Genomic DNA, 12,010 nt, shown 5'->3' on the forward strand with positions numbered 1-12,010 from the left:
AAATCTCGAGATTAGAAAATTCAATCAACTTAGGTACCGAAAGGGCGTCAACTCTGATAGTTGGCGTAACTAAGTCCCCGAACCCATTTCTCCGGTTCTCGCAGAATCGAATAGAAACTCCCGACTATTCGATAGGGTTTCCAATCGTACCTTCCACGAAACGATTGGTGGCGACTCCGAGGCATGCACACGTTGCACATGCCACTAGACCGCACCGAAAGGTCGACCACGATTTTTATCCTCCGTTGCGATTTGGGTAATGGGCCTTGGGAGAGGCCCGCGTCCGAAGGTCCACACGCAATCGGGCCGGAAGGGCGACCCATTAGCCCTCTTCCTCTGTTCCGATCGAGGAGGGTCGCGACACTCTTCTCGTAGGACCATTGCAGAGATGAAGATACACCTAGAAACCCTAGATCTAGATTCTCGGTTCTTTCCTTTCTTATGATTACCTACGACGACGGTGGCTCAGTAAAGGTCGGTCTCCATTCATTCGTTCTCCCTATCCACTGCGTTGGGCCTCGCGATCATCGTTTCGACACAATCGCACGATGAGTTCATCTTCTCTCATGTCGCCGTTGCTTCCCTTTAGTGTTCGATGTGGATTTCTTTAATTTCCTGGCGCAATAGGTGAAATACTTCACTTTTAGGCCTTTATTAGTTTCGTTTTCGCCTGGATTTTCTCTGGAATCCCAAAGCTCGCCTCTCGAGCTTGAATCTCGCGTACTCATATCTTCCGTGGTGCGGATGCATAGTGTATTTTGTGGCTAGTTGGCATTTATGCTGATAGTGTTTAGGTATGTAAGCTCAAATGAATTATTTGTTGAAGTTGGCCATTCACATCAAACAGATTTAGCAATTAGGTAAATCTACCAACCTTGGAATTTTCCCTTTTTCTATGACTAGTCAATCAACGAGCAATGTATGTGGCTCTATGTGCTGTAACACCAAGAATTGGGTGTTCATCTGCGATTAAAGATGATAAGATGGCTCGGCCATTTAAAGGAGTCTTGCCATATCAGTTAATGATATTCGTAATCCCCGTAAAATGCAGCGGTTTGAGAAAAGAGAAAGCTTCGAACCTTTATTCATGCTATTATTTCTTGTTTTTTGCTTTTTCTTGGGTCATGGATCATATGATAGATACACTTAAATTTTTGAACAGACAAAGAAGTTACTTTGAAACATAGCACTCATTTAATGTGTACCCATCTCTTGATTGTTTGAATGAAAAGTCATGTATTGCTGTGAAGATACTACCAAGATTCTTGATGCTTTGAAACATAGCACTTGTTTAATTTAGTAGAGATTGCACTTTGTGTCATGTCATCTTTTTTTTTTTTTTTTTGTTTGCATTGTCTGTCATCTCTCCTCAATGCTAAGATAGCTCAAATAAAGCCTACTGTGATGATAATCTAGGTTTTGTGAGGAACTAGCTAAAACATATCAAATATTTTCTTTAATTCATGTTGTTTTCGGTTGTTATGCATGTTGGTGGTAATCAGAATAGCACTTCATAGACAATCACTCAATATATCTTGGATGTTGCAATGTCTAATGCACATTTCAATCAATGCATTTCAATGTTGGTTTTTGTGCTCATTTTTTAAAGCACACTACTAGAAATGTAATTTGTTTGCATCTCTCAAATGTTTGTCTTTATTTTAGTGGAAGATGGCAAGTACATCGAAGGAAAATGCATATTGGGGCCCAAAAGATATAGAAACTTTTTGTAAGTTGTGTATTGAACAAATGAAAATAGGCAATCGGCCTAGAAGTAACAAAAGGGATGGATGGACAATCATAATTAACAAGTTTGACAAACTAAGGGGCAAAAAGTATGATAAAAATCAAATGAAGAGTAAGTGGGATAATCTTAAGGAAGTATACAAAAGATGGAGGAAATTGCTTCTAAATGAAATAGGACTGGGATGGGATGCAAGGAAGAAGACTATCGATTCAAATGATGAAATGGTGGGAGAGGAAAATTAAGGTGTTTATCTCTTTTCTTGTTACTTTTTCCAAGTTCATCTTTTATGATACAACTCACAAAAATGTTCCATTATAACAGGAGGATCCTAAGTTTAAGGCTTTTCAAACGAAATGCATACATCCGGATCTTGAAGTTTTATCGAATAGAATATTCAGGGGTACAGATTGCAACTGGAAGTGTCACATGAAACCCCGCACAAGGTTTAATCAATAATGATGATATTGAGGCCCCACAAGATGATATGAGTGATGGTGCAAGATCTACTAATGATAATTTAGAGGGTGATGCAGTTAAAGATGTTGTTCAACCAAGTCCAAGTAAGAGCCACAAAAGAGCGGCGCAAAGGCAAGCAAGAGGAAAGAAAGGAAAAAAGTTGATTGGACCTGCTAAGTTAGCATCGCAAATTGACAAACTTTGTTCAGCTGTTGAAAGTAGAAGCAATGTATCATCTCTTACAAGGGAGTTTGATCCTTACAATGAAATTATGCAAACATTGAAAGCCATACCTAAGATTAAGCAAGACCGAAAGTTATACTTTTTTGTACTCTCCCACTTTGCTGAAAAGAAAGATAACCGACGGATCTTCATGAACTTGGATGGAGATGAAGAAAAAGTCAAGTGACTCAAGTTTAAATTGAAAGAGCACAATAGTCATCACTAGGATGTTAGTTACTTGTTTGAGCTCTTTCGTATGTTATATTGTTGTAATGTGAGACATATTTTCAATTGGCATGATTTACACTCTATTCGTACTCTATTTGCACTATGTATGAACTCTATTCCTATTTTTGTTCTAATGTGAGACCTATTTTCATTTGGTATTCTTTTGATTGGGCGGAGTTTGTATATATATGATGTATGATTTTTATTTATGGATGATTTAGATTATTTATCTATCTTCCGATCGTGACTCTATATTTTGTTACTTTAACTAGTTATGGATGATTCTCCTAAGGGGAAAATCATGATGAAGAAGAAGAAGAATATTGACAAATTGTAGGAGTCGCTCAAGCCGCAGTGGCTTATCAGGCAATATATAGTTACAAAGAACCCTCTATGACACTTTCATATATAGGAAATGAATGGTTAAAAGAGTTGATGGGCGAATATACTAATCCGATAAGGTGCTATCAAATGTTTAGAATGGATAAAAATGTATTTTATATTTTAATGCATGATTTAGTAACAGGCTACAATCTTCAAGAAACTAGGAATATTGATGTAAAAGAAATGCTTGGAATATTTCTTCTTATTTTAGGACATGGTGTGGGCAATAAGTTAGTACAAGAGCCATTCCGGCGCTCCGAAGAAACCATAAGTAGATACTTTAGCTTAGTATTAGATAAAGCATGTACAATGGGACAAGATTTGATCCAACTATCTAATCGGCAATTTAGAGAAGTTCCATAGAAAATTAGGAATAATCGAAGAGTTTATCCTTATTTTAAGGTATATTCCACTTTTACAATATAAATGTAGTACTAAATGTATATTTCGATTATAAAATAATATTTTCATTTTCTTGTCATGATTATATTGGGGCTATTGATGGCACACATATTCCAACAGTGGTACGTACGCACGATCGTATTCGCTTTATTGGTCAAAAAGGAACACCGACTCAAAATGTATTGGAAATTTGTAATTTTAACATGGGATTTACTTATGTTTGGGCTAGTTGGGAAGGACAAGCTCATGACACTCGTATCTTTTATGAAGCCATTGGGAGACATGATTTACAATTTCCTCATCCTCCTCAAAATTCATGAATTAATGATTTTTGTAGAGTAATATGTATACATGTGTCTATGTTGATTGAATTTACATTATATTTGTGTAAGTAACTATTATTTAGTAGATGCCGGATATCCAAATCGAACGGGTTTGGGGCCATACAAAGAAGCTAGATATCATTTGCCAGAATTTCGACAAAGTTCCACACCTACAGGTTATCGAGAGGTATTCAATCGTACTCATTTCTCACTGCGATCGGAAATAAAGCGAACCTTTGGTGTGTTAAAAAAGAAGTAGAAGATTCTAAAGCAAATGCCAAGTTACCCGTTTGAAAAGTAAGTGAAAATTGTGATAGCAGCAATAACTCTGCACAATTATATATGGAGAATGCCATCAATGATAGACATTTTGCAAGAGCTTATTTGGATCTTGATTATGGATATTTTGTTAACCCTAACGATGCAAATGAGGGGCCTAGTGCTTCAAATGATCATTTATCTTTTGACATGGAATGTTTACGTGATCAAATAGCCATGAGTTTAGTAAATAGTTAAGGATGCTTGTAAGTATGGATATTCAATTGATCATGATTTATGGGTTGAATTAATATTTAAGAAAATTTGTAATATTAAGGAGAACTTAATTCTATCCTCATGATTCATGTGATCATATTCATTGTTATGATCTTTTGATATGATTGCACGCAAGTAATTATATTTTGGCTTTTGTAACTTATAAATTTGTTAATATGTGCCTTTTAAGTTACTCTCACCGTGAAAATATAAAAAATTTCCGTTATTATTTTTTTTCCTAATATTAAACTATTTAAAGTTAAAAAAATAAATTAGCACATTAAAGGGCTTTCTAAATGTAAGCTCATCAAACAGCATTTTTCCCAAAGTTACATCTCGATGCACTTTTCAACTTCAGTTTACCAAACGGCATTTGCATTTCACCAAATCTCTTTAGTCTTTTGCATTTTGCCAAAGATTTTTCCCAAAAGCCTTTTCAAATGCGATCATAATCCAAGCATACCTGCCGAATGCCCGACGCTGTTATGCTCACACAAAAGATAAAGAGCTTTTAGTGACACCAATCATTTTTGGAGTATTAGTATTACAGTGTGCATAATTTAAGATTTTTTTTGCGATATTGATCATATAATAAAAATTATGGTTGGAACATACATTGGTGCACCTTGGAAATGTCCAAGAGGAATTTGATAAAAACGAAATTTCCCCTTTACTTTCTCTTCGGCTAAGCTGGTGGAGGGATCCAGCACTCACTCTCTCTCTCTCTCTCTGTCGCTCGCGAAGAAACCCTAGTTTCGTCCGTCTCTCTCTGTCCTCTGATTCTTCACCTTCCCTTCGCCACCACCATATCAGTTCCCACTCCAGCTCAGCGTCCGAAGCATCATCCTGATGCGTAAGAGCGTACGCCCGCACGCTATCTCGACGCAGCAACCGACATCGTAGCTGAGCGCACCGTCGCGACCGTCGCAGCGGCGGGTCCGTTGAATCCGACATGTACAGGGATCGGGGAGGCGGCGGCGGCGGCGGCTCGTCGAAGTCGGAGGCGGTCGATCGGAGGAGGATCATCAATGATGCCCTGGACAAGCAGCTCGAGAAGTCCTCTCCTTCCACTTCGAGATCTAAGGACAAGGAGAGGATCGCCGTCCCCTCCACTTCCACGGGCAAGTCCCACCTCGATCACCGTGACTCTGGCCCCGCTGCCTCTCTGTCCAAGAGCAAGTGCTCCGATGGTCAGTTCGCTTCGTCTTTTTTTTTTTTGCTCTTCTTGGCGTGTGGATTGGTCTTGCTATTCGTGAATGGCGGATTTTGACGCGGTGCGTGAGGTCTGCGGTGGTTTTCGTGGGCTGGGGGGGAATTTTTGTGCTTCCAGCCCTGGATCTGTTGGGTTTAATGCCATTTCCAGCTTCCGTTTGGCTATTCCCTGACATTTTGAGGCGCATTGCGATCGATGCCATGTTTTCTACTTTGCGAGTGTGCGTGATGGAGGTTGATGAACCCTATTAGTTTTTTTTTCTAGTTCATCAGGTGATGATGATGGGAAGAAAAGGTCGGTTTGCCTTTTACTGAAGCATGAACTCGTCGAGGATGCTTTTCTCAGATGCTTTACATTGGAATTTGTTATGTCTTAGCTTGCAATATTGAGCACACTTGGTTGTTTTGGAACTTTTCTTTGAGGTCTGAATTCCCAGTTCGTGCATGTTTAAGTTGGTGTCAGTTCGTTTAATGAATATTTTGGTTGATTTGTCAAGAGAACTGCCTTGATCAAAGAGCAATCAGAACTCACATGTTTACTTATATATGGTAGAAAAGTTCTCTTTTGATCTTATTCTTTTCTTTTACTTGTATTGTGGTGAGTGGTAAAGAACCTTTTGGTTTCATTCTTTTACTTTCCTACTTGTTTACCCCTTTTGTATTTTATACTATAGAGTTTTATGAACTAATTAACATTTAGGAATGCCGCCTCTTAAGAAATGCACTGCATATATGGAAGATCATATTTTGATGCTGGTAGTTACAAGGTTCTTGATTGGGTTGTTTCACACATAGTTGTTATAGTCATTATCGCATTTTTTAAACCTTTTGTTCTTTCCACAAACAAATTTTCTCCTTCATATTTAGCTTTTTGGTTTTTTGTTCCCTTAAACGTGAATCTGCTGTCAATTTTCTGTGCAGCTAAAATATGCTAGCTATGTAAGATTTTTCTCTTGTTTGAGATTCCAAAGACATAAGAAAACCTTGGGCTTTCTTCCTGCTAATGGAGGTGTTTGTTATGCATTTTGCTTCTTTGGCTTCCTCTTATGAGACACTCTGGTGCATATGTGATGCAGAATCTTACTGTCTAATTTTCAGTGTCATTTCTGACACCAAAAGTATCTCTTCAGAGTGAATTATATCCCTTATGGTTCATGCTTATGTGCTGTTCTGCATGGTCATCAGCTTTTAGTGCTGCCCACAGTTAGCCACACTTAATCCAATGGCAAAACATTTATGGTGATTCATTTTTTCATTTTCTGATTGATGTTGACATCCTGCTTTTTGTTGAACTTTTTAAAGTTCATATTAAGTAGTGATGAAGTAACAGAATGAAGAAAGAGTTTTGGTCATATTGTACGTTTTTCTTAGGGAGGGGAGGGAGCTCCTATTGTTTTGTTTATTTATTACTAACCAGCATGTCCTTTTGGAACAGAGGAACATGAAACAGACAGTGAAGAGTCAGATGTCAGTGGTTCTGAAGGAGATGATACATCATGGATTTCATGGTTCTGCAACTTGGTGGGGAATGAATTTTTCTGTGAAGTCGATGATGAATACATCCAAGATGACTTTAACCTTTGTGGGTTGAGTAGTCAAGTTCCATACTATGACTATGCACTTGATCTAATCTTGGATGTTGAATCCTCTCATAGTAAGCTCATCCTGACCTTCATCTCAACATTGATTTCCTTGTATGTTTTGAACCTTCCTCCATTTTCAGTGCTTAAGTCCCAGGGTTATATGCTACATTCTGTCACTGCAGTAGTTACTATCATTTCCACATCTCTTCTATGTCAAATTTGCTAATGGCTGCAAAATGCATAGTTACGGTTTCAAAATTCTTTTACAAGAATAATGAAGTTACTGTTGGATTTGCTAGAAAGGACGAATTTCATAGCAAGCAAGAGTATCTGCTAACAAAATACTCTATTGAATATGGCCATGTTTCAAGTTTATTCTTTCCATGCATTTAAATAGGATTTTGAATGTCGCATTTTGCACTGGTTTTGTGAATAAATCTAGTGTACCAACTAGTAGATCTTACTTATCTTGATGCAGAAAATGCTTTTTACCAATTTATAAGTGAAGTAGATCTTACTTATCTTGATGCAAGAAAATGCTTTTACCAATTTATAAGAGACCTTTCTTTGGAGAACACTTTTCCTTTAAGATTATATCAAACAACTAAGGACTGCTTTTTCTGTCACCTCAGGTCAAAATTTTTAGTTAATTTGAGGATTCCTCTCTATGAATTGAGATTGAGAACATATTTATGCTTGAAGGCAGTTTATCTCTGGACTGGACTATAGATACAGAAATTATAAATTCAAAGTTATTTGAATGACAGAGAAGGATTGGATATTCTCAATGGTCAATTGACATCTGTAATACCTCTTGAGATATCATGATGTCATTTCCAAAGCAATTGTCAAATCCTTTGCATTGAACTTAGTTACAGCCTACATTATTACTCCCTCTTGATTTGAACTAAATCATCAGGAAAATATTGCAAATTTTTTATGGAGAAAAAGTTGCTTCTTTCTTATCCATTACATCTCTCTGATATAGTTGGATGATCTCCCTAAGCAGAGGATTGAAGAAGTTAGTTCATCCCCTAAATGGGCACTGGAGAAAGTCATACTTAATTGGGTTCTATGCCTGTTTTATAGCATATGGAAGGTTGTTCTACTAGTCGAATGTCATCTTGTCAATTTTGACTTGAATATATACGTGGTTTATAGCTATAGAGACAATATCTAAGTTTAATGTTGAAGTTCAAGTTAAATATTAATGCTTGAATGGCTTCTAGTTGTATTATAGTGTTTAGTGAGGTCATCAAAATTTTCAATATTTGAAAGGCTGACTGACATTTGCTGAATTGTCAGTCATCTGATAGAAATGGGTGGTGTGGTTTGTGACTTTCGGTATAAGTGTATGGTCAGTTATGACTTCAATATTTAGTTGGTTTGTAGTTTTAAAGTGAATATCTATGTTCAGTGTTGAAGTTCTAGTTGAATGTTAATGAATGAATGACTTCTATTACAACCAACCTTTTCAGTAATTGAGAGGCTGACTATCGTCTACTGAATTGTTGATTACCTGATAGAAATGGGTGGTATTGTTGGTAATTTCTCTTACAAATGTATACTCAGGTGATATGTTCACTGAAGAACAAAACGAATTGGTTGAATCAGCAGCGGAGATGCTCTATGGTCTGATTCATGTTAGGTACATTTTGACTAGCAAGGGAATGGCTGCAATGGTAAGACTGAAGTCTAGTTTTCTTCATCTGCTAAAGAAATCTCAATTCTTCAGGCATTTTATTTTTCTTTAATGGTGCAACTTTATCTGATGCAGTTAGAGAAGTACAGGAATTGTGATTTTAGCAGATGTCCTAGAGTTTACTGTTGTGGTCAGCCATGCCTTCCAGTTGGTCAATCAGACATTCCTCGATCAAGCACTGTAAAGATCTACTGTCCCAAATGTGAAGATATTTATTATCCACGGTCGAAGTACCAAGGCAGTATCCTTATTTTCACGTGAGGATTTTTTATGGAATTATTTCTCTCTAGATTATATCAGCTGCGAATCTGTGATGTACTCCTTTTGGATTATGGGGGAAAGTGTCATAAATCTAATAGAGGTGCAGGGGCCTAGAGAACCAAAAGGCACGGTAATAATGCTAGAGTTGGTTGATTACATAATTTCAAGCTTGAACACTTGGTAGGTGCTTTACATATAGAATGTTGCTGAATAAGAAAGCCTTGTGCAGAAAGGATGAAGACAAGCCAGGCAATGGCGGCAGTAGTTCTTAGACAGTGCCGCTGCAACTAGCCACCCTGGCATTTGCTTGTGAAGTTGATTGAGTGCTTTAAAGTTGTAGTCTGGCTATATATCTCTTTTTCCTGACCATTGTTGATCTCTGAAGGATAGGCATGTTAAGAATTTTAATGAGACTGGTCTCTTTTTTTATGCCATTTTTTGTCTCCTTGGCCTATTCTGTTTTACTTACAACCATTTTATTGACATTCTTGTCCTGAAACTTATTCATAATTGTCGGTAAAGTTTCCCACTAAAGATACAGAACCTCAAAACTGATGGATTGTTTCATACTGTTCCTAGCATTCTGGACCTTTGAAATTTTAGCTGTTTAAGAGCTAGATGCTGCCTTGAGTTTTGCTTGAGGTTCACTATTGGTTTTGGTTGAGGCTTGCTATTTGTTCATTCATTTGGGCATCATTTTCGTGTCTTGGATGGTGAGTACTCTGTCGATTTATCTTGTAGCCAACTGCTAGGTTATACTTGATAGCAAGTCCCTGATGTATGGTAGACTTCTGTGGGATCACTTCAGTAGAATTTTTCTATTCAATAAAAAAGTACTGGACAAATTTCCTGCTAGAATGTGTTGCAAGTAATTTGCTAGTGTTAAAGAGTTTTGACAGGAAATATCTGCAATTGCTGTAGCTGGTATAAATGGATGCTTTATCGATTATAGGGCAGATAGTCAGTTGTAGTTTCCTTATATTTGAGGAGGCAAATGGCAGATACGATTTGTTTTTTTTTTTTTTTTTTTTTGGGGATTTCTGTAAGTTTGGTGGGAGTCTGTCTTTTGTTTATTTAGTTTGGTCTTATGCATCATATTTGCCTACAATACTTGACAAGTTTGCCGTCTCCTATATTTTTTCATCTGAGGAATTTCTTAACTTGAACAAGACATTGATGGGGCATATTTTGGAACTACATTTCCTCATCTATTTTTGATGACGTATGGGCACCTAAAGCCTCAAAAGCCAACACAGAGTTATGTTCCAAGAGTTTTTGGCTTCAAGATTCACAAGTCTTAACGTGTGAAGTGGAATGCACCATCCTGTGGAGTCCAATAATTCAACTACCAATGTTCGTAAAAGTCTCCTAATCTTTGCAGATCCACGGGCATGGCCATTGGCTAGCACACTTGCCAAACCTTGATGGGCACAGGAACTGGAATAGATTTCGTTTATATTGATGGCCGATAAACTATAGCTCGGGCTGTCATCCAGTCTTACAGGTGTGTTCTTTCATGTTAGAGCAGTCGTAGCTTCATGATCTGTTCGTGATTCGCTTGGTTGGTGCTCTCGATGTCTTGCTTAATTCAGTCACCAGTTCAACATACATGTCTGCTGGCTAGGATTTTGTCTGTCTGGGAAGTAACAAATCTATTCATTTGTTTTGGTGAAGTAAGGAATGAAATTCTAACATTGGGCATGATGTGATGTTGGAGCCCTGTGGGCTTCTTCCTGGTCTTAACACTGGAGTTCAGCTGTTTGTTCCTCTTCTGTTTTCCTTCTGTAACATGCAAGTAAACGGAGCTTGCGACGAAAATGCAGGCAAGGTTTTCTCCTCTTGAGAATCTTCTGATGCGAGCCATCGATGTCCAGGCCCTGGGGCGATCGGAAATGGGACGGGTATGAATGGTTGACCTTGTCCTAAATCTGTCCCAGTAACTCTCAAATCTTTCATATTCGTAGCAAATCTGTTAAGCGATTTGCTCTAGTATTTTTCTTTATAAAAAGGAAAGTTCTTATAATGAATGTATGATAAGCCTGGACATCAAGTTTGCAACAACAATCGTCTGTTTGAATGCTGTTTGATTTCGATTTTGAATTAGACAAAAATACTTTATTATTAAATGCCCGCAAAATCCTCTGATGTGACATCGATAAATCGAGGAGTTAAGAGATACTTATAATAACTTTAATCTGTTGGCAACGATCATCAAGACGAAGGTCTGCTTTGTTGTTGTGATCTCGATTAGAATCTCAGCCGACATCGGTGACCGTAGTAATGGTTGCCGATAAATTGTGACCACTTCTGCTGTCTGTCGCTTATCAACGAGGACCACCCCGGTGGGGGGTGTCATTTGTCGTCACAGCAGTCGGCCATCACCATGGATTATGTTGATACCGGCCCCGCCTGGCATTGCTTATTGCAGGGTGCTTTTATGGGAGAAAATTTTGCCCCACTCCGGTGGGGTACGGGTTCCTTGTGCCCCACGGAAGAAAATTATCTCACCTTGAGCCCGGTTTGAATTATCCAAGCTGTTAAGACAGGTTCGGGATCCATTTTACAAAATCTATAAAGCGTGTTTGGCCGTCCGGATAAAAGACCAACTATGGTTATCATGATAATCGAGGTGTTTAGTATCTGATTTATCGAAGCCAAGCCGCTACTTTTCCTAGCGTTGGCAATTCAGACCATATCTAAGGACTATAGATGACATTTAGTAGCACACTCGTATTTTCAACAAATAATGTTGTCCTCCACTTCGCTTCTTTGCCACGCAATTTAAAGAAATTTTATACCCATCCAATCAAATTCTGAATTTATTGTGCGGGGACGGTCATTCATTGTCTTTGACTTTTTAATTTTGATAATGCAAGTCTTCAATTTTTGTATGCAATTTCAATGTTAGTCCTTCCGATTAATTACTCCTCGAAAACCGCCGATGTGGCGTTCGGTC

General features: G+C 38.0%; 1 protein-coding gene, 1 long non-coding RNA gene and 1 pseudogene across 2 annotated transcripts; all 3 read left to right on the top strand.

The window, feature by feature from the left end:
- The first annotated feature begins 711 nt into the window (after positions 1–711).
- LOC125314278 lies at positions 712–3,097 on the top strand. Its single transcript, XR_007197830.1, has 3 exons — positions 712–738; positions 950–955; positions 2,926–3,097. It is a non-coding gene; the product is annotated as an uncharacterized LOC125314278 (long non-coding RNA).
- On the top strand, positions 1,672–2,651 carry LOC125314277 (annotated as a pseudogene).
- A 1,892-nt stretch (positions 3,098–4,989) lies between the features above and the next one.
- LOC115730808 (putative casein kinase II subunit beta-4) lies at positions 4,990–10,900 on the top strand. The gene is made up of 5 exons (XM_030661422.2): positions 4,990–5,486; positions 6,944–7,162; positions 8,664–8,773; positions 8,869–9,034; positions 10,225–10,900. Exons 1-5 carry the CDS (start codon positions 5,249–5,251, stop codon positions 10,353–10,355), a joined length of 864 nt encoding a protein of 287 aa, XP_030517282.2. The 5' UTR covers positions 4,990–5,248; the 3' UTR covers positions 10,356–10,900.
- Positions 10,901–12,010: the final 1,110 nt, after the last annotated feature.

Source organism: Rhodamnia argentea, chromosome 3, assembly GCF_020921035.1.
Source record: "Rhodamnia argentea isolate NSW1041297 chromosome 3, ASM2092103v1, whole genome shotgun sequence".
Classification (NCBI taxonomy): domain Eukaryota; kingdom Viridiplantae; phylum Streptophyta; class Magnoliopsida; order Myrtales; family Myrtaceae; genus Rhodamnia; species Rhodamnia argentea.